The sequence below is a fragment of the Limulus polyphemus genome, unplaced genomic scaffold, assembly GCF_000517525.1.
Source record: "Limulus polyphemus unplaced genomic scaffold, Limulus_polyphemus-2.1.2 Scaffold303, whole genome shotgun sequence".
Taxonomy (NCBI): domain Eukaryota; kingdom Metazoa; phylum Arthropoda; class Merostomata; order Xiphosura; family Limulidae; genus Limulus; species Limulus polyphemus.
Window position 1 is genome coordinate 115152 of NW_013665913.1, and position 24119 is coordinate 139270.

The 24119-nt window shown below is 29.7% G+C and overlaps 1 protein-coding gene across 2 annotated transcripts in view; it reads left to right on the forward strand.

Annotated features, from left to right (window-relative positions):
- The window catches only part of LOC106457209 (serine-rich adhesin for platelets-like), a 130537-nt gene extending 106847 nt beyond the window's left edge, over positions 1-23690 (forward strand). For both annotated transcript variants that reach the window (XM_022383042.1, XM_013916603.2), the window contains 14 exons: positions 1436-1567; positions 1981-2088; positions 2684-2840; positions 3894-3997; positions 6602-6778; positions 7300-7488; positions 8828-9007; positions 10972-11076; positions 12489-12746; positions 14390-14515; positions 15959-16043; positions 16565-16723; positions 17215-17292; positions 19802-23690. In XM_022383042.1, coding sequence (XP_022238750.1) covers positions 1436-1567; positions 1981-2088; positions 2684-2840; positions 3894-3997; positions 6602-6778; positions 7300-7488; positions 8828-9007; positions 10972-11076; positions 12489-12746; positions 14390-14515; positions 15959-16043; positions 16565-16723; positions 17215-17292; positions 19802-20013 — 2070 coding nt within the window. In that variant the 3' untranslated portion in view covers positions 20014-23690. The remainder of the gene's footprint in view (positions 1-1435; positions 1568-1980; positions 2089-2683; positions 2841-3893; positions 3998-6601; positions 6779-7299; positions 7489-8827; positions 9008-10971; positions 11077-12488; positions 12747-14389; positions 14516-15958; positions 16044-16564; positions 16724-17214; positions 17293-19801) is intronic.
- Positions 23691-24119: the final 429 nt, after the last annotated feature.

Here is a 24119-nt window from a genome sequence, read left to right on the forward strand (position 1 = left end):
TTATATATATATATATATATATATATATATATATTACAATACTACTGAAGTAGCAATGCCTCCCTTGTACCAATTTGAAAGACAAATAATCAGGTATGAATGTTTTGACAATACTGTATATAAAAAAAAATTCAGAAAACAAATATTACATATATTTTCATTAATTTCTGTTGTTGTATATCCTTCTGTTGATCTTCTGCTATTTTTATTTGAATAAGAAAAAAAATCTCATTAAATATAGACCGTTAAGGATCATTATGTTAAATTCTATTCTAAACTCCATTTTTGTTTAAGCCTACTGATAAAAAGTTATGCTAAATGGTGAATTTTTATAACAATGAGTCCTATTCACCTGCCAACTGAAGTAACTGCTTATAAAAAAATCAAGAATTACATTAAACATAAAATATAAGAAGTCTGAAGAAAATTAAAGCTTTCTTAAGAAGTTCTATACTGTTCTACCATTCTTTCAAATTACAAGAACTGGAGGATTCCAAGAGAAAATGTTTTAGATGCATTTGGACATGAATAAAAAATTCTTGGAATACCATGTTTTTACAAATAAATATCTGTTCAAACAATATAATTTAATTTCAATGTAATATCAATCAGTTCAGAATAGCCTTTTGATATTTTACCTCATTTAATTTGAACAAAGGAAATATATTTCTAATATACAATTTACCGTCTAAACAGAAATTTCTCTTTGGGTGAGGGCATTTTGGAAATTGTAATTTGTGAAAATAATTATCTAAGTGGACATTTTTTGTTTAGTTACAAAAAGTTATACTATACAAGAAAAGTCAAGTACATTGTAGTTTGTAATGTTGTTCTTGAAAGGTGCTTATAGGTGGATAAGCATTTATTTCACTGTTTAACAAAACAAGTGTTAGTGTATAATCAGTATGACCTTATTTAATTTCAACAGTGATAATTTCCATAATTATCTGTAGAATTGAGGCTTTCCATAATGTGTTCTTGTAAATTGCTGTTCTTATTTGAATTCATTTTCTTCATCCTCGAGGGTGTATTGTACATGTAGGCCTGAATAAACATCTGTTAATAAAGAATAAAGTGTAAAATATGATTTTGAAAACTTTCTTCATCGGAGACCAGTTTGCCTCTGATGATGAATGGTCCACCTTTTGAAAGTTTTTGAGTTATAGGGTTTTGTATTTTTGTGTTAAATTTATTTTTGAATCTACATGGTATTGTAACATCACGAACAATTTTGAAAAACTGATAATCTTAATAAATGTTAGGAATTATTACAAGTTACAATAATTTTATCATTGTTTAGTATTGGTTATCTTTAATTTCTAGATCTGTTGTTTTTACTTGTTATATATTTTAAATATGTTATTGCTTGCTACCTATTTTTTATTTTATATATTTTAGGTGTAAAGTAGTAATGGTTATTTTAATTTCCTCTCAGTCAAGTTCAGCAGCTGATAGTCCTGCTGTCATTCGACGGCGAGCAGCTTCAACCTCAGAGTCTTCTCCAAAAGTTAAACCTCCACAGCGTCCACATTCTGACACTGGTGGAAGTTTGGCTGAAGCTTTATCTGTAAGTCCTCAGAAAATTTTCTTTTTAAATTATAAAACTTTTAACATAAATTTGAGGCAGTAATAGTTCACTGTTTGAGAAAATGTGTAGGCTTTACTCGTGTGTTTGTGTGAGGGGGTGCTTTGTTAAAATAAAATTTAATATGTTGTTACCTTCAAATTTCATGATCAGTTATGAAGTTTTTTTAAATAAAGGATGGATTAGGCTTATTTTTTAGATTTAGAAAAGTAGCCACATTGATGTATTATTATTATTACAAGGTGGGTATTTCTAGTTACGTATCAATAAAGATTTACAACTCTTATTTCCAAACTCATTTGTTACTAGTCAGAGCCAAATGTTACAGTAAATAACTGTTGTACTATGATGTATTCACATTACGCTACTCAAATAATATGTTATGTATATGTCAGATCCAGCTGGGTGAAAGATCAAGAAGTACAAAAGAGAGAAGGCCATCATTAGATCTGTCCAATACAGGACTTCTTCAGTCATTACAGAAAGTACCAAGTGTTGAGAGGGTAAGTATGGTTTAGTTGCACTTTAATAGTCTGCTACTGTAAATAGGCAGTAGTGTTAAACTGAGTCCATTATTTTCTGGTATATGTTAGATATAGTACAGATTAATATTTTTTTTTAATTGTTTAACCTAGATTTAATTTTTGTAAGTTCTGCTTTTTTTTTGTACAATTCTACTAACGCTTACTAAGTTTGTAATATTTTGTTAACTAAGATGACTAGGTAGTTTGAAACTATAAACTTAACTTTCTAAAGATTGTGTTATTTCTAAAAAAATTATTTTCTGTGTATGAAGCTACATTTTGTTTCTTTTGTTTTTTAATGGACATTGTGTTGATATAATTTCTTGAAAGGTGTGCTTTAATGCTTAACTTGTAGTTTATCAGTTGATAAGATGAATTACTTTAATGTGACAAAGCTTTCCACAGAAAATGCTACCCCATTCTCTGTTGTAACAACTGACTTGGAGAATTTCTCAAATATTTTTTAACAGTGAAGTCATTATAAATGACTTTCCACAACAACATTCAAAATTTAATTTTCTACATATTGATAAATTAAACAACATGTTCTAAAGTACTAATGTGACTTTTTTAGCAAATGTCAACACCTCCACCAATTAAAGTTCGCACAGAAAGATCCAGACCACTGCTTAGAAGACATAAGGCACGATCAAAACTCAGGCGCTCCATTAGCCAACCTTTAGATCTGGAAAAGCTGGGAGTGGGTGTGAAAATTGAGGATAATTTACATGGTATTTGTGTCTTTAATGTTTCTGTTTGTTTTTTTCATCTGTTATACTAAAAGTCGTTTACTAATTGTTTTAATATCTTATGTACTACTAAACAAAAATTGTAGTACAAGAATACTAATTTTTTGCTGAATTAACTCTTTCTAGAACCAGATAAGTAGAACTATTATGTAATTATGTAAATGCTTCTGACCATGTGGCAGTGTTTTGTTGGCTTAAAAATATTTTTGTTACATTTATGTTGTTAATAGTAATTTGAAAAGAAATGTTAATAATTGCTTGAAATAAGTAAATTTTGAAGATCACTTTGTAAAAAATTCACATTTTTCTTCATAATTTAATGGATTTTCAAAAACATTTGATGGTTTGCCAGATTTGGCTATAACCACCATCACTCCATATTTGTGTGTGTATTCTTTAAGAATTATACTGAAACTGAAGGTTTACAGTCTATAACAATTTTATTGGGAATTCTTACAGAATCGCTAAAAATCTCTTAGAGATGTATAGAGTTGCTCATCAAAAATGTTTATTAATTTGTAGAGTGTGATGAAAGTAAGTTGGATTACACTGGCAAGTTTAATCTTGATGCTAATATTTCTAAACATTCTAGTCTTCATAGTTTTAGGCTAGATAATCATGTATTTACAAGTGTTTAGAAAAGTAAAACTTGTAAATAGTGGGTTGCAGTTATGAGCATAACATTATAACTTTTAAAGTTAATCAAATATAGTAACAAGTATGTTACATCATAAATAAATATAAAAGTATTATTGTAAACCATTAAAGTAGCTTTATTTTGATGTAATATAATAATTAGCTTGTTGTACCAATATATTGTTTTACAACATTTTAGAGCAGTTGTATTATTTCCAGACATTTATGTGGTCCTAAACAACAAAAAAGAAAGCAAAGTGACATAACATTGATTGATTATGCCAAAGATGCAATATCTTCATGAACTTATAGTAATAAAAGAAAGACTTTGGAATACTTTTCCAAAGATAAAATGGAAAATTTTATCATTTAATTTACTAAATTCTTATTTTCAATTAGGGATTTCAGACCATAGTGCTAGTGTGGCATCTTCAGATGATGAATTTTCTTCAGATGGAGAGGGACATCATGCATTTTCAAACAGAGACACGTCATTCAGAGAAGTAGGTAACTTTTTATCAGTTTATTTTGTGTGTGTGTGTGTTGAAAAGTTTCTTATTGTGTAGTTCGTGTTTAGCCCTTTCACTACAGTAACAATTTCTATTCACAGTGCAGAACTTCGTTTTTTTTGGGGGGGGGGATTTTATGATGTTGCAGTTTTTGCTACCTAGTATGATAGCCAATAAAACAGGTTGTTTGTGATTTGATGGTAGAATCATTTGTTTTATAATATAATGTTCTTTTAGTAGCAATCAAATTGCTTGCATGTGGTCTTTAGCTTACTGCTGTTAATTACATGAATTATTAATTTTTATATACATACTTGTAGTGCACATTTCACATGTAACCAGTATTGAAATGTATATGGGATGCATCTTGGGACTTCTTTTATATTCACTGCTTTAATTTTTCTGAAATGATAGGAAGGGAAATTATTTTTCCTTTATTTTTTCAAGTTTATCATAGCTAAGATTTGATATACAGCCGCAGAAGTAAAGCAGTGATTATTGGAGAAGCTACAGGATTTATTTCAAAACGTTTTTGAAAGTATGTTATCCTGCTGAAGATATGCAGTAGTCACAAGTGATCTACACAACACATAATGCAGTGTAGTATTTGTGTAGCTTTGGCAAATACATCTGTGGAGATATAAGGTGAGAAGTTAAGTATATGCCACAGCTTCTATGATGCAATACACACATATACAGACAGATATAATACTGTAGGTCCTAAGGCAAAATGTGGCAGAAAGGTTAATTGATTTATTCTATCTAGAACTTAACATGCTTAAAGTAATATTCAAAGTATGACAAGGTACACTTTTAATGATTAGGTAAATACAACTAATTAGGGACTGGGCTTTATCACTTATATGTTTAAATGCACTACAGTTGTTGAGTGATTTTACTGAGAAAAATATAGAACTTGCTGTAGTCCTGTGGAATGTAGAACTCATGACTGTTATGTATACATATGATTGTTGTATACAGAATAGAGGACTAACTGTTATTTACAAAGGGTTGAGTACATTATATTAAAGCAATTTTGAATGTGAACAAGCAAGTCATATGACAACCACATCAGATATAAAGTTGAAATGTAATGTATCAGAACTACATTTTGACATTGTTTGCTGTTTCATTGGTAGTGTGAGGTCACCTAAGATGGATTGTCTATAGGAAGGGTATGTCACAACCCCTTCTGATACAAAATAGTTATACAATAAGATCATAAAGATGTCTTCAGATCAGGGATTTAGAATTAGTATTCAATTTAATGGCATTGGAAAACAAAACAATGTGGATCAACGTGATGAACCAAAACCATTCAGAAAGAGACATGAAACAAGTTGTACTTCAGCTGTGGTAAGCAAAGTGTGGTGTCCCGTAACGAGTAAGAATCTATAAACAGAAACTGTTTAAGTACCCAAAGCAACAGTACACTACATAATCAAGAAGCTTTTCCATTTGGGAACAAGGAAAACAGGGTATGGGATCACCAAGATAAGGCTTTCATCATATTTCCCATTCAACTGTCACATGCTTCAAGCATTGGAAAATGAAACGGGTATTTATGCTATTCCATATGAATACATACCAGCTATGTTGCTAGATACCTTGGCTATAGATTTCTGTGTAATGTGACTGTTGAACAGGGTGCTGTGAAACTATCATCTTCATACAGTAGATGGAAGCATGCAGGTTGAAAAGGTGTGCTTCAAACATGACAGCCTTGCAACATAGCCTTTTGTAATGGAAACTATTATCGAGATACATGATTGTCAGATAGAGCATGACCAAAAATGGCAACATGGACTGTAACAATGTAATGAGGCCCCAAAATTATTTTGATATAAAACATACTCAACCTTTATAGAAGAGAGACTTCATTGTTGTTGTGTAGAATAGAGGACTAACATTTGTCACATATGCTAAAAGACAGCCTGTTATATTAAATACAGGATTAACTTAATATTCATAATTTGCAAAATTAACTGTTACACTAAATTAGTTAACTTCACTTAAAGAAAATGTTACATACTTCTTAGCCAAAACTAAATTTTGCAGTGTAGTAAGGTATCAAAAATGCTAAGATTTTTATTTTTTTATGATTAGAAATGTTTTTAATATCAACTATAATTTTTACAGAATTCAGGGGCATTTGTCTGGTTTTGATTCAGTGTTTGTCTGAGTAATAAGCCCTTTAGATGTATTGTATGTGAAAGTTTGTTTCTGTAATGCTACAGTGCATCTTAAAATATAATTAAATTTTACTCTGTGAATTTTATATTAAAAAATATTTTACTCTATGTTAATTGTTCTTAACTTGAAACAGTTATCATTATTTGATTTTGACTTTAGTTCTAAACTTTGATTGTTAAAATAGTCATCACAATTAATAGCACAGAAAAGATATTGCTGACACAATTATTCTAATCATAGAAAATGTTAATTTTTCTTAAGATTTTAAAAATTTAATGTTAGGCTCCTACCTTTGCATGCCTTTTTCTGTTCATTAACTGGAAGTTTTGAATTAAAGCACTCAAGAGATTTTTAGAAAAAAAATCTTTTTTCAAAGAAAATATTGAAATAAGTCCCTAAATCCAGGTGTATGGGGATTCTGTCACCTTTGCTGAAGCCCTTTGGGATCATGTGACAATTGATACAGAGGAATTAGCCTTTAAGGCTGGTGAGGTGATCGAGGTAACTGATTCAATGGACAAAGACTGGTGGTGGGGTTCAGTGGCTGACCGAAGTGGTTGGTTCCCTGCTGCATTTGTTCGGGTAAGTTGTTTATTGTTTATGCTATCAGCCCACTGGGAGTTTGAAATATGTGGTATTATATAGAACAAAGGCAGTCTAGAATTGATTTTATTTAGTTCTTGTTTACTACAAAACTAAAATTATCTTTGCAATTGGTTTGTAGTGCAACTGAAGTAAGAGATATTTCAAAAAGATGAGAAGATACACCACTTCGATTCTTTACTTTCCAAATATACAGTCAACCTGCATATTTGGAGAAATACACAAGTCTGTAGATGATACAGTACAGTCCGAATAATTTATGGAAAAATAAAATAGAGAGATCACACAGTTGGTTTTAAAAATATAATTTGACACATAGTAAAACATTCTACATAGTAAAAAAAATTCTGTACAGTTGGCTTTAAAAATATAATTTGACACATAGTAAAACATGTAGTAGCAAACATTAAATATATTACAACATATTAAAAATGTTGATTGTTAATTATGAATGTTAGTTATGTTTTTAGATATAACCAGATTTCAAACGTATTTACCAGTTACGTGTAAACCAGGAAGATACAGTTGAGGACTGTATTAGTAAAATGGCTGATGGAACACTCACAAGGCAGCCTCCACGTAAGATGAGCGTTAGTTTACTTAGCAATGAGCAGGTTCGAGCTAATGTAATTCAAGAGATTATAAGCACCGAAAAGGATTTTGTTCAGCACTTAGAAGATGTGGTAGAGGTATGTTGTATGAAACTGAAGGTGTAGTATGTTTTTGTAAAATATGTTTTCTAAGGATAATTAGAAGGTTTACTATTATTTTTGACCATCATTTTGTCTAAATGGTGTGAATATTGCATATTGTACAAAAATATTGTCATTATCAATTGTTTAGGGCATAATCATGCTGTCTTAATTTTGTTTAAGGAGTGTATGTATGTGTGCATGCTGAATTTTATTGAGCTGTGTTGTTTCAGTTTGAAGTTTGATGTAATGTGAATAATATAAACTCTGGATGTGGTGGTATGTTAAGAACTTTTGTATGGTTATGGGGTATTGTATTTTATGAAAGATTTTTCAAATAACTACTTTATTTAAAAGAGATTACATTATTAAAAAGATCATTTTTTGTTACAATGATCTAATCAGAAATTAGGTTTAGACCTTTTTATTTATGACCTCGCCTTTGTTAATGATCTGTTGTTTAGAAATAAGGTGATAACATTTCAGTTCTGGTTTTGTAACATTAGTTCCTTGACTTAACCATTCATCTTGATACATTTCTTTTAGCATTAATAAGAAGTTAAAATATATAGTCAGGTGCCTCAACTAGTGCCAGAAGTTAACATGCAATAAAATACTAAATACTCGTATATATATATATATTTAGGAACATAATCAGTTTCGAGAGGAGTATGGGTTGGCCTTTTCATAGAGCTCTGTATTTCAGAGCTGGCTAGCCACATTCTAATATGTGTAATGCCACAAAATATTCCCTGCCTTTTACACTATGGATGCATTATAAGTGTAACAGTCAATTCCTTAGAATGGATAGTAGGTGGTTACCTTCCCTTTGATTAGTGGCTCAAATTTAGGGATGGCAGCATGTAGCCTAAATAGCTTTGCCATAAATACAAATATAAATAAGAGAAAATTTTGTGTTTACAATTTTTCTCTTTTGTTTTATATTTTAGAGATATAAGAATATATTGAAAGTAAAAGTAAGTCATATAACATTTGTGAAGTTAAATTGCATTTAGTGATTACTAGAGAATTGTATGAAATTTATAGTTGCTATCCTATGCTTAGCTAATGGAAGTAAAAACGAAATTATAGAACTATGATCTTGAAGTAAAGTTTTATATGTTTCAATTTGATTAATAAGTGTCACTTAACAGTGGGGAATTATAACTGAAGCTAGGTTTTGCCTCTTTTAAAGTAAAGGTTGGTCTTGAAGAAAATTTGTATAGTGTCTTTTAATTCTGTCATTGATATATTTTAGATTAAGCAATCATAAATTTGTTTGAAATGGAAAAATTCAATGTATATTTTTTGTATTTAAATTTCATTTATTATATAGGGTTACCTGAAACAAGTCCGTCGTCGACCAGACATGTTTTCAGCTGACAGAATCACCACAGTGTTTGGTAACATTCAAGAAATCTACAGATTTCAGAGCAGTTTCCTGCAGCAACTTGAAGCTTGTATTGACTGGGATGCTCCTTACAAGAGTCTAATTGGAGACTGTTTCTCTCAACATGTAAATATTCTCATTTGTATCATGAAGTAATGGTTGTAAAGCTGAATATCTTAAAAAGCATTTAGTTGTTTGGAATCAGCAAATTAATATATGAAATGTGGATATTTCATTTAGATTTTTTGATACACTTGTTAATGGCTTACAGAATACATATCTGATTACTTTTAAACAATGAAAGAATGCTGTAATTAACTGTCTAACCTCTAAAACTATTACCTCACTCACACACACAGTAAAGGAGCCTCTATGTGTGTGTGTGACTGCCATAGCTCTAAGAGGAAAGAACCTAGAGACCTGAAACTTTGCACGTATACTAAGAGGATTCTGATGGTGTGTATCTGGGTGTTATTTTTTAGATTTGACTCAAAAAAAATTTGGGCCAATTTTTTGCCCTTAAGCCCCATAATTCTGCTTCCTGAAGATGTATAGAAAAGTATTGTATTTGTTTTCTAATTCTCACTTACTGAATGAAAACTATGTGGTTTTATGCCAAATACTCTTTTTCAATCCAAACATGGAAAGAAAAATACAAATCTGAGAGAAAAAAAAAGCTGAAGTGAACTAAGTTTGGCAAGCAGAAACAAACAGTGGGAAGAAAAATTTGAGTCAGAGAATAGTGGAGAATTTGGAAAATGAAAACACAGGAAGAAAGGATACAAATCTGAGAAGCTAAATTAAAACTACTTGCTTTTAAAAGGAGTTGAATTGAATCAAGTTCTGGAAATGGCAACAGACAAATCAGTTAAAGAATTGGGTCATTGGAATAACTATAGAAGTAATTAAGATAATGGAGATGCTTGACTAGTACATTGAGGCCTCTGTAAATCATGAGGGAACCTTAGAATCCCACAGCCAGAGCATGGGTATTTTATGCTGGTCTATAATAAAGTTACTCTTTGTTTGGTAATACTCAACTCTGTTGTTAAAGTTCATATTGGCTCAATGGTCTGTCTTAAGTGGAATCTAAAGTTCAAATCCCAAGTGGGAATTTTTTATAACTTTTTTTTCATTTTATTAATTAACTCATCGTGTTTAGAAAAAGATATTACAATATTAGGAAAAACACAATAACATGACACTTTACATTAGAAATTTGAATGATTTGTTAACATTTGATTTCAAAGACTGGCTGTCACAGTGGTTATGGTGATTGACTATCATGTGGAAGTCTCAAGTTCAAATGCCAGTCAAGTTGGGATTTCATGTTGATTTTTTAAATATTCATTATCATATTTAGAGCATGCTTTTTGAATATTTGGAAGAATATTAATACAATTACATATTAAATAAGAGATAATATCATTTCATATTACACAATAAACATGAGTGACTGTATGTGTAAAAAATAACTTAGTCAGAAAAATTTATAACTGTTGTTAGTGAAAAGTTATACCTTTGTGAATTTGCTCTTCACCTTAAAATTCATAGTCTTTGCCATCACAATTAATAAATTGCAGGATTAGACTTTTGATGATGTAGAAATATTTCTTCGAGAACGATTTTTTTTGCATGGTTCAACTTATAAAGCTTTATCAAGGAGAACATTTGAATGTAACATAAAAATATACAGAAGTCCAAATTATATCTTACAGGAGATGACCAAATATACACAAAAACTGTTTTCGTGAAATATTTGAAAAATGTATAAACATTCTCCATGCATATACTGTTATTACAATATAATTAATTTGTAGAAAACATCCATAAAACATTTATTTACATTTAACTTTCAGAATGAAAAACAAATGAGCATTTACTGTAAAATGATGAGTGGTCAGTAAGTATATACACATGTATATGTGACAGTAAGCCTGATAAGTTGATGTCGTTTGATGAGTTATTAAAGGCTTTTTCTTAAGTTTTCTTATTGATAATTTTCTACCTGTTGATGTAGTAACTTTTATTTAATCAAATTTTCTTTTAATATAGAAGTCAATAATTGTTGTTATTTATCTTTCTAACAGAAAGAAGAGTTCAGAATCTACTCTGATTACTGTAATAACCATCCTTTAGCAGTCAGTGAATTACAAGAGATGTACAGTTATCCAAAATACTGTCAGTTTTTTGAGGTAATCCCATGTAATGCTGTATAATCTAATTATTTTTTTTTTAATTTTCTTGTTTAAAATTATATAAAAGGCCATGTTGTTCTGTAGTACAAGCATTTGTTGTTTGTTCTTTGTAATTATGTTTTGCTTTGATGACACAAACATTTATGTCAGGAATTTGTTAAAACCAAAAATATTATAATTATGAATGTTAGAGAATTTCTGAAAATAAATTCTTATAGTTGTACATGTATATCATGATATTGATTGTTATAATTAGATTGATTTGGAAGTGAATTAGTTCGTAATAAATCAAGTAAGTTAGTTCAGAGCCAGTCTTTTCAAAATACGTAATTACTGAGTTAGGCTACTGTTTTAATATTCAGATATTGTTTAGGCTCACAGTTCATGTCAAGAATAAGTTTAAAAAAATTGTTTCACTTTTACCAAGTTATAAGGAGAAAGTTATAGGGAAAGTAGGCTTAATTGAAACTGTTATATTTTAGGAATAAATAAGAAATAAATAAATAGTATTTTACATAACTATTAATACTTGATCTGCTTGTCACTTCTTTTTTTTTTAAAATAGTTGTTTGCAGAAATTTAAGCTGTTAGTACCTTAAAAATATGGAATGTATACTATTCCTCCAAATAAAGGTTTACTAAAAAGTAACGAATAAGTTTTGTTCTTGTTAAAAATTGTTCTCATACTAATGTACACAATTTGGTTTCTGTTGCAATGCTTTTAGCATTTTTATAGTACTCTTTAGCTCTTTAATTTAATGTGCATTGGGTTGTTCCATTGGACCAACCCTGTATTGGAAGAGGAATGTTGACTGTAATTCTAAATATGCTATATGTATCTTTATGATATATGACAAGCTTTTAATAAAACTTATAAATCGGATGTGTTACAAGATATTTCTGTGAATTGACAAGTCAATGTGCAAGGTGTTGTTCATGTGAAGAATAATAATACTTTTTGCATCGTATAATTTGCATAATCTCTAGAACCTTTGAAAAGCATATCTACAGTTTTTTCATTATCTCTATATTACATGGTATTTACTTTCCTCAACCAGAAACTGTCACTAAGTCAACAGATTAGGGTATCATGAATAATTTATAACACTGCATTCAAATATATAATACTGCATTGAATGGTACTCTTGTAAAGATCATGATATGTGTACTTTAAGCCACTACCTATACTCTTAGGGTAATTATTTTCTGCTTTTGAGGTGTTGGTATTCATTGATCCACATCAGTGTGAGAAAATGACATATTTCTATAACAAGTTAGATAGAACAGAGAAAATGCTTTCTGTTGTACGTGCATTATCACAATAATTAGCAATTAACTATAAGTTACTTTTTTTTCCTGGTCAACAAGCTATAATTTGTCTGTGAAACCTATGTCGTTGGCATTTACAGGCTTGCAGACTTCTTCAAGATATGATAGATATCTCACTTGATGGTTTTCTCTTGACCCCTGTCCAGAAGATATGTAAGTATCCTTTGCAGCTAGCAGAACTGCTCAAGTACACTCATGTTGACCACCCCGATTACCAGCCAGTCAAGAATGCCTTGGAAGCCATGCGAGAAGTGGCCCAGCTGGTCAATGAAAGGAAACGTAGAATGGAGTGTTTAGAAAGACTAGCTGAATGGCAGCAGTCAGTTGATGGATGGGAGGTTAGTGTGGTTAAAATATTTCCTTGTATGTTAGATGTTACATTCTCCATCCCTTCTTTTTTTGACAATGTGTATACAGATATAAATGTTTCTGTGTGCTAAAATTCTTTCTCTGCCTATAAGTTAGAAGAAAAAATTGTCTGTACTCAATGTTGGTAGACATTTTTTGTGTATTTTAGCATGGTTAAAACCAGATTCATATTTTTTCAAGGTAGTATGCTAGTTTCTTACACCTTCTATTATTCAAGAATATGAAGTTAGGCAAAACGAAATAGGAAATTTATAAAAAAAATAACCTCTTAATTTAATTTGAACAACAATTGTTTAATTTTTTGTTTGTATGGAATGACTGATTGGGTATCTAAAACTGGGCTGTTGTAGTCAGAAATAATTTTTCCTGTATTTAAAATTATACGTTATAATAATTTCTTTAAATTTTAAAGTTAAGACTTGATTGTTGTTTATTACAGGGCTAATTCCAGGAATTTGTGTGTGTGTGTGTGTGTGTGGTGGGGAGTCCAACTAGACTTTTACTAGCATTACTTATAAATTTATATTATTTTATTATTAAATATTTGTCCTCTAAGATATGCTCTTTTTAAAACTTCATTTAAAACTAACAACCATCTCCAACAATGTTGATGCTATGAGTACTCACCTCACCTACAAGGTTTGTGATTAGTCATCCTTGTTTATGCACTTGTTAACAGCAGAACTACTTTCTAACACCTCTTCTTCAACAGTTCAAATTAGTCATCCATGTTTTTGAACTTGTTAACATAATTCACAAAACAATGATTTTGTTAACAAACATTTAGAAAATAACACAATAAACTTATTCAAAACTCAAACAAAACATATTCAAACATGCTTATTGCATGTGCGTTTTATCTCTGCCTCTAAGTTATTAGCATAAAATGGCAAAGAATATTTAGAAAACTGGTTTTTACAAATCATTTTTATGCTACATTTCATGAAAATTACAATTTAAAAAAATTCTAACAACACATACACACAGAAATTAATGAGTGTCCCTAAGAATTACTCTTAGTATGCCTTACATCTATGCTTTTAATTGTTTTTGCTTATTTCTTTTCTCTCCTTTGTATTCATACACATTAGATGGACAGACATCCATTTTCCTGAGTGATATTATTCTGCTAGTAGAGTTGTGGTATTTCAAGCATGGTCTAAACTAAGGACTACTGAATTTGTATTACAAAAGTTGTTTACAAAACTTTCTTGCAAACATTTTCAATACTTGCACATCCAGGAACAAATTTTTAACTGCTCAAATGATTGAATCCTGGATAGTGCTAAGTAGAGCTGACTGAGAGAATAAATTGGCTCAACTAAGTGCAACCCTGACAGACAGATGTCTGTCTTCCCAAATTATATTATTGTAAAATATGGTGATGTAAAGACATTTGGCTGTTTTTTTGTTTATTTCTACACATTACTATAGCATTTTATATAGAATGTGGCTTGCTGAAAGCAATTTGAATGACATTACGTTAAAGTGTGGTGGATAGCTTTATGTCTTCATTTATAAACAGGTCTTTATATTGTTTTGAGCTTTCAAAAATCTTTTCAGATGTTTGTCTTTGAAATATTTTATAACTTTAGCAATTTAAATTTTTTAGGGCCCTGATCTTCTCACAACTGCTTCTGTTCTGATTCACAATGGGGACGTCACTCGTGTTTCTCCGGCCTGGTCTCGTGAACATAGTTTGTTCTTGTTCGACCATCTTTTAATTTATTGTAAAAAGGTATTCAGAAGTTATTAACTTATAGCTGATTACTAATATTAAACTTTAATTTTCAAGTAAGCATATCTATATCTTTCATTAACTGGTTTTCACAAGAAACTTATTTATAGATAGTTGAGAAAATACTATTAATAAGGAACTTTTTTCTCAAATTGCTATTCACATCTAAAGTAAACAATTATTATTTATCATTCTCCACTGTAGGACACTATCCAGTTTCTACATATTTCAATTTTACTGAAACAGATATTCCCTGATATTTTTATATTGATGTTGATTTTTACTTTTCAAATATTCTAGCATTTACATTAATATTTTAATAATTTTCCTAAACAGGATTCTATTGAGTAAATAAGGCAAACTGTATACTTGTATCTTTTAGTAGGTTCCAGTTAGTAAATAAAACAGTTTTTTTTATATTGTAAGGCATGTGTGTTTTATTGTGGTAAATAACACTATGCAGGAGAAGCATGAGAACTAGAAAAACAGTTTTTACTTTTGTGTTTTATTATGGTAGAAAATGCCTTATGCAAGAAAAGCATGATATATAGATTATTGATTTGTGTGATATTATAGTTGTTGTCACTCGGTTTGCTAATATAAACAGTGTCTCAACCAGTACTGGTATTGGGAAAAAGGATTTGTTGACACTGAATGTATTAGACATATACATTCTTTATTTCTTCTCAGACTCAGAATTTCTTATCAATAACTGAAATAAGATTTGTTAAAAATTATTATCAGTTTTATTATGATGTATGTGTTTTATGTTTGTATGGAGTTAAACAGTCCAACTAGGTCTTAACTGTAATATATTTCCTTGAAATAAGTCTATAGGTGAAATTACTTGCAGTTTATTTTTTGTATTTTTGAGGATTTAAAGGTAATATTTTTTTTTAAACAGATCTAGTATTATATGTTTTTTATTTACTCACTATTAGTTGCTTAGTTACATGATAATGACAGAACTCCAAATGTAAGACTTTAAGATGCTGTTCTTTATAAGAGCTTTATGATTATGAGAATTTGGGTATTTTCTTGTTTGAGAAGATGTAGAATCAATGAAAGCTATAACTAACTGTTTTTTGTTTCTGTCCATACATCTCTGGATATAAAAAGTAACAAAATAAGCTCACTTTTCTTAACTGTTATGATTTGAATTCATTTTGTAAACAAGTAAAATTTTTGACAAGCACACTCTTGATGTATGTATGAAGACACTGATGTTTATTCTGCACTTTTAGGCCAAAATTTTGAATTTCTTAAAGTTGCCCCAAGTTTTGTAATTTCTTGTTATGAGTTTATATTCTCATTTTGAACTCAAGGTCACTTTTGTGTAAGTCGGAGGCAAGATAACAGTATTTAAAGTGTAATACACGTAACAGTTTCAAATCTTAAAATAAAGAAAGTAACCAAAAAGTTAACACATTTTACTTTCTACAGGATCTATTAAAAAGGAACAACTTTGTGTATAAAGGAAGAATACCTTTAGATTTTTCCCAGGTTCTTGATGTAGAAGATGGAAAAGGTAAACATTTCTTTGGTATTTTCCTATTATCACTTCTGTGGCCTTCATGCTATAAGTTAAACTTGTGTTATATATTCATCTCTATGGCAAGTTTTGTAATTTAGCATGGTAAAAAATATCACAAATGTTTATAAACACAGTTCAAAGTTTAATTATAAAAGGGATAATAGTTAACAGATTTCTGTAGATTTTAAATTTCACCCACTTTTGAAATTCAATAATGGTAAACATAAAAATATTTCAATGGATTTTAATAGTGTGGAATTTGAAGATTAAAGATAATGAAATTGTGTTCCATTATTTGTTTCAGTCATGGGAAATAAATAGCAAGTTCAGCTTATCAAAGAAAGAAAAGATCAGCTACAGTGTGTAGATAATAACTTGCAGAAATTATTTTAAATAATAGATGGATATAAAATCAAAATGCATTGAACTTATTAAACAAAGAAGAAGATAAACTACAATGTACAGATAATAGCTTGCATGAATTATTATAAAAATATATGTTTGAATTGTACCAGATTCTCAGTTTGGAGTGACTGTGAAACATGCATGGAAGATCTATTGTGGAAGTAGAGAGAAATGGTTCATGTTTTACACCAAAACAGCAGCTGAGAAAGATCGTTGGATGCAGGCATTTAAGGAAGAAAGAAAGCTTGTTGAAGAAGACAAAGAACAAGGTATGTAGGTTTGGGTTCAATAATTTAAACCATAACTAAGTTGCAGATCACATCATATTCAATTAATTCTTATGTGGAAACTGTGAAAAAAAATTAGGCAAGTTGAAGTAGGTTTTTTCAGTAAATTAGTTTCAAAATATAATGAGTTGGATTTTTTTCAAGTGCCTAAACTTTATCACATTTGAAGCTTATTTTATTTTTTAACTTTGAGATGCTTACAAATATTGAAGGTATTGTCAATGAACCAGTAGGCTTTTGGTGTTCTCATGGCAAGTTTATTGTAACCAGAATTAAATATTTATGGCAGCTAAATGATAATGATATTAGGTTTTGACTTAAGTCATTCATACTGACTGAAACTTGGGTATTCGGAGCACATTAGTTATTTCTTCCACACTAAGATTGTTTGTATTAGTTTTCTTATTTGTTTGCTTGTCATAATTGTACAATGATACTAAATTCATAATTATTTACTTACTGTGTTTTCTTAGGTTTCATTATCACGGAACAAGCCAAAAAGGCTGCCAAGTTAGCCTTACTTAACAAGCAGAAGCCCAAGAGGCCACGAGGTAAGCAAAGCAAAGTTGAATATGGGTTGTTTATTATACTTTTTAAAACACAGTGCAAATTCAGTCATTAGATACCATCCCAATAAACTGTACGCATGTACATATGTACTCATGATTCTTTGTTGCTATTCAATTGAAAGGAACAGTTTCTGGATAAGACCCATATATGTGCCACATTTCTTATGCAAGCTCAGTTAGATGAAGATTTTAAACATAACTGACTGATTTTGTTGAGAGCATGTGTATCTGTGATATACATACATTCTTCTACATTCAGCAACAGAATTGAAATCAAATTACAACAATTCTTATCTGATATAAAATTAAAAATTAATAGATTTAAAAATTGAACAAAAGAAAAAAAACTTAAAATTTAGCTGTTCTGGGTGTATGTTACAGTGGGAAATTTGTACAATGAACTAGGATAGTCATCTTGTCTATTTGTGGTAGTTTTTGATGTGTATTTGTGGTACAAGTGAAAAGTTGAAGAGGATTTTTGTCCACACATGGTTACAAAGTAAATTTCGTATCTAAATCGACACTGTGCATCTTATAAACAAAAGGAAACTGTTGTACAAGATAAAAAATAGAAAAGTAGTAGCATTTCACTTGACTTCCAGTTGCAGTACAGTAAGAACACTGTTGTGATATAAGATCTGGGATTTTTGGAAACTCTGCTATCAACCAACCATGCCAGACCTGTACCATTCTGAGGTACAAGTTACAGAATCTGTAATGACAAGAAAAACGAAGGTTTTACTAGTATTAGCATGATAAATATAGGCTTTCAACCCTCTATGAAATGATTTCTTATATGCAGATTAGATGCTTAACTATAAAAGATCCCCCCCCCCTACTGGGCCCCCTACATTTATTCCCCTTGTCAACAATTCTTAAGTTTGTCAGTTCCTTCAGCCCCCCCCCCCCCCAAATACACCAATGGTGCCACTCTGGACGTAGTATTATGAGACTTTTTTGCATGTGTGTTAGTTTTATTTCATAATCTATGATTTCATTTTAAAATATTGTCTTATTAAATGTTGTTAAACAATGTAAATCATCATACGTATATCACACACTTCTGTATCTCATTTTTTACCCTAACATCAAGTTGAACTTGAATAAAACTGCAGCTTAAAATGTGAACATAAAACAAAGAATATCATATCAAGCCTGTACACAGAATATTTGAAAGGGGGGTTCTAGTTTGTGAGATCAAAAGCCAAAACATATTGTGTGAAGCACAATCAGCATGCTAATGCTATAGGGTTCTGGGGGTATGCAACTGTTTCAAGCCAAACAAATGCTAATGCTTCATCAGAAGAATGTAGACAATGTAGAAAATGTTAAATAGTATAAGCAGCTGTATTATAACTATATAAGCATAATTTGTTTACATTACAAAAAATAAGGGGTTTTCCCCCCCCGCCCCCGACTATATGTGCATGGGTATATACTATCTCCCTCTCCCCATCAATACTTCTTTACTTCCAAGAACTTCAGCTGAATTAAAATTACCAGGCTTATGTTATTATTACTATATTAGCTGACAAACTTGTATAGGTTACAATGTCACTTACTGTATGAATAATCACTGTTAACTGTACAAATATTATAGCTTAAATTAAAGTAGAACATTTGTAAAAGTAGGCGAAGACTGACTAAACAATCTATGTGTTCATATCAGTGTATGTAAAGAAATGCCATGATTAAGTAATGTGGAAGTACAAAGAACTACTTGTATAAAAATTATTAGCAAATATCATTGTAAGGTGATGAGAAATGTTCAGATTTATGTTTTAAAGAATTAATGCAGAGTGTAAACTTTTATTAAATAAACCATTGAGGTTAAAAACCCATAATAAAATAGCAAATACAACATAGTATTTATGGTCATATTTGTATAATATCCTTATAAAGATAGTATTTATGGTCATATTTGTATAATATCCTTATAAAGATAGTTTTATAGAATATTTTTTATTATTATTTAGAATGACATCTAAGTATCCATATATCTACAGTAGCTTTAAAGGTTGTTACGTGTACAACATGTAAGATGTAAAATAACATACGACTGTCATATTGTGATGGTTTCATTATATTAATGAACCATTTATAAATAATTTAAAACATGATGCAGAAATTAATATACCGGTAATTACTTTGAACTAGTTCGTTATGTTTGCAAATTATGATTAAAATCCATGATACGTTATAATTTCTTTAACTATTTTATGATTATGTGAAAATAGTTTTCATTCCCTTTGTGTGGTAAAAATTCAATTTATTAAAATTTGTGAAATGGAGAATGGTTAGGAGATAGTCTATTGTTTTTTTGTGTTTAATGTTTATCATTGATTAAATTAAAAAAACTAGATTTGTGGTTTCTATTAGAAAAAAAATTACTTTTAACAGTTTTGGCATTCAGGTTATTTAGGAGTATTTAACTTGTATGTAATCTAATGCTCTGTAACTTAATTTCTTCATAATTGCTTTTGTGTTATAGCAAAGATACCAAAGAGCTGTCGACCTCACCCAGATACTGCAGTGGTTGAACTTTTGCTTGACCATCCAGGGAGTCCAAAGACCAGGTCAGGAAGTCTCCCGTCCAATCTTCATCCTAGCTTGGTGGTGAACTTGGGAAATAGACACTCCCCACCAAAGAAAAAAGGCTCAGGATGGTTTCACTTTGGTAGTGGCAAGAAACCCAGAAAATAAACACTGTAATATTGAGACCAGTAAGCATTACATAACTCCAAATTGAACCAGTAGAAATTTTTCAATATATACTGGTTTGTTAAGTGTTGAGATGTTCAGCATTGGTGAATATGAAATGTCAAAATTCTGATGAGGTGGCTCTAAATTACTAGTATTTAAGACAGTCAGTTCCCAGGATGTGTGCCAACTGTAAAAATAATGTTTTTCTGCACTACCTGTGTTCTAGCTGCAATTTAAATTTTACACACTGATTAATGAGTTTTACAGTGTGTGTATGTGTGCATGTTTTACTCAAATTCCACTGTGTTGTATATAATAATTATGAAAAATCTTTGGTTTCTGTTGGGTGATCTTGAAACTATTATCGAGTGAAAAGAAATGGTCAGTGAACGTTTTTTTCTGGCCTTGAATAATTATATATATATTCAAGATATATTGTAGCAATATTAATCATAATAAAGGTTTTTTGCCTTTTATTTTTCTGTTTTTATGGATAAAAAAATGTGATCACACTACAAGGTTGTATGTCTGTAAGGTAGTTCAGTTACTTTTGTGAAAAATGAGGAATTGCTTAGTCAGTTTTTTCCACAAAAATATGAACCATTAAAATTTACTTTAGTTTTTAAACAGGCATAATTGATAGTAAAGTACTAAAAGCACTGAAAAACTTTATCTGCTCAGGAATACATTTATAAGCTGATTAGTTGTGTCAAACATAATGTATATACATGCTTGGCAAGTATTGCTCTATTTATAAATGATTAAAAAATACCTGGCTAGCCAGTGTTTTTTCAGTGTTGACCTTTGTTTTATTATTATTAACTTACAGACAGATTTTTTTCATTTTATAAAGCTTTTTTTTTTTAATATACGAGGCTTCACTTGTAACTTTTGGGGTGGTACACTGCTAATCCTTGTCCATTATATTTTAAAATATAATGTTACATATTTCCTTCCATCACTAGAAAGTGTGGTTATTATGTTATTAACAACTGGTATTGTTATGCCGATCATGTCGCAAAAACTTTAGCTCATAAGTGTGGGACTTGTTTCAGTGTGAAACAAATGTGTTCTTGGATAAGTAAGCTGTATAATGCCTTTTTACATGTCATATTAAATAATTATACCACATTTAAATATCATAATGTTATACATTCTTAGCTTGGTGTAGTCTTGTAATAGTAATTTTATATTGAATCAGTATTTGAAACTTAATCTTACTGTTTATTGCAGTGTGATATATTTTTTGATTTATTTAAGACTGTTTTAAAGTTCTCCTGGATCTTTATTAATGACTACTCCTTCAGACAAGAACGTTTATAGAAAGTCTTTCATTGTTATGCTTTAATCTTGTCATTAGCCCATTGAAAAGTTAGAAGTTGTCTAGTTTATCCTAAGCATTTTTGGGTACAAATGAAAAATGAGTAATATCATTGTATGGTTTATATATTTGCTTTCTTTCCATAAAATTGTATTATATTTTAAAGATGGAAAGTTGCTCAAGACATTTCTACTTCTTTCTTTTTCCTTGCTATTGAGTTAACATTCATTGTGGATATACATATATAATTAAAACTGTTTAATATTTCTCTCCCAATCATGTGTTGACACAATTGTATCGATGTTATGACATTTTTCAATGTTATTACTGTACACACACACACACACACATATATATATATATATATATTGCTTTAAGCAATCTGAAACTAACAAGTAAAGATAAGCAGTTTCAGAATTTGTTCTCATTTCTTGTGTACTTTATGGTTTTGAAAGAAGTGCTTGTGAACTAAGAGTCAAAGTAAGGATCTTTAGACAGTTTTGAAAATTAAAAATAAGAAGTATAGAAATTATCTAGGGTTCTGTAATGCAATATGATTTTATCACCAAGTTGTATTACCAACAAAAATGCAGTATAAAAAGTGATTTTATAATGTTACCAAAATTTAATGATATTAACCTTCAGAGAGTGGTTATGGATTACCACTTGCTGTTGGTGCATAATTTTGTTAAGGAATTTATTAACTGAAGATCAAGTTTTGAGACATTCTTATTATTTCCAAATGATCTACTATGCCACAGCACAGACATCAACAATTTAACCCACCTAGTAGCAGTTATAACAAATTGAAGCTATAAAAAAAATCACTTTCATTATTTTAAAATGTGTTTCAAAGGCAACTAGAAAAACATATTAACTACTGTGACTGAAAAAAACAAAAACATGATAAGGTTATCAAATAGATCACATGGAATTTGTTAATAGAATTTTGGTTTCATACAAATAGGGACAGGTGATTGTTGTAAAAGGTCCAAGAAGAGGGGGAAAAAAAAGGTGCATGACACCAGCTAGTATTCAAAAATTAAAAGGTGTATGAAAAAAAGTACAAAAGTGTTGTGTGTGTGTGCTTTTAAACATTCAAGTACATTCTCTTCTTGGATCTTTCTTTAGTCTTAGAAATAAGTGTGTGATATTATGCTTTTAAGAATAATTGAAAACAGTCAAAATAATACAAATTTCAGGAAGATTACACATTGCATACATTATAAAATAATAATATTACACATCTGGATGAATAAACAATAATAGGATAGCCTTTATTTGAACATTATAAGTTTTAATTACACTTGAGAAAATAGAAATTTCATAAAAAGGAAATATATACTGAATATTAATATATTATTAAGCAAATATATAATATGGATGAAAAGACTATCATCTTATTTTTAAGTTGATAGCATTGTTTTTGTTAACAGAAATTGCAATAACAGAATGCCATCCTTCAAATGTGGGAAGGAGCAGTAGTAATACATACAATATTAGTTTAAAGTGATATAAACCCCATATTGTGTCTTATTGAGAGTTGCAATACTTTAAACACTGAAACAGTTGTTAAATTTATGTGAAATGAAACATGTTAGTTGTAATATTGTTAAGTTTAATTATGAAAGACTGATGTTTTGGCAGTATAACATTGATGGATGCATTAGTTGAATATACAGTAAAAGTTGTTACAGAAAGACAAAGTGATTATAGTGAAAACCCAAGTATTAACAACTTTTAACATAAATAATGTAGCTACAAAATGAATTGTTAGTAAATGGTTGAGGTATGTAATCAGTAATGCTAATTTAATTTCTTTGTTCTAAACTATTAATTACCATAAAAAAAAATTTTAGATTCAGTCAGAAAACAGAATCATGAACACTTGATTTTTAACGGCTGAAATCTACTGACAATGACAAAAGTATTATTAGTTATGATACAATTTTGTTTAGGTTATGACTACTATCTAATAAATGTTTTCAAAATATTTGTTAATTGAGGCACCAAATTTAAGGTTAACTTGTTTGTTGATAGAATTACTACATGGTAGTCTTCCAGTATGTAGAAGCTGTAAACAGTAATCAAAAGGTGCTAGTCTTAGGTCTGGTGGGTTCCTTTCTGTCTTTATGAAAACTGTCAGCTCTAATAATGAGAAATTTGGACTTGTTCATGTGTCTAGTGGTGTTCTAACCACAGAGGAAATACTTTGACTTGTACATAGAACATAAAATTTGTTAAACAAAACACCTAGTGTTTGACTTATTATCATTTGGTGATCTGTACATAGCAAATTCTTTTGATCCCTGTGGTGTTTCTTGTGAATAAAGTATTTGTAATCATGAAAGAATAATATTATTGTACCTTTTTTTTTCTCTTCAAAATGATGTACAGAGTTTAATTACACTCAGATTAGCAAAGAAAGGTAATATGATAGTCACACAGATAATTATTCTGAAATAAATACACAGAAATGTTTAGAATATGCTACATAAACTATAATTCATGGTAGAAACATGTAATAAAACTTGTCCTTTCTCTTTCCCACAAAATGTTCATAGCATTATTACAAGCTGCTCTTCAGTTGATAAAATAAATTAATTTATGACTGTTGATTTAAAATCAAGACCCAATTGAAGTGCTATTAACTTTAATGATGAAATTACTCGAATACAATAAACAAATTCCAAAAATAAAACATTATTTATTATTTCATGCTTCACTTATTTTATCCTAAATAATTGTAATACTGCTTCAAAGTCACCCTATATTCAACAAAACC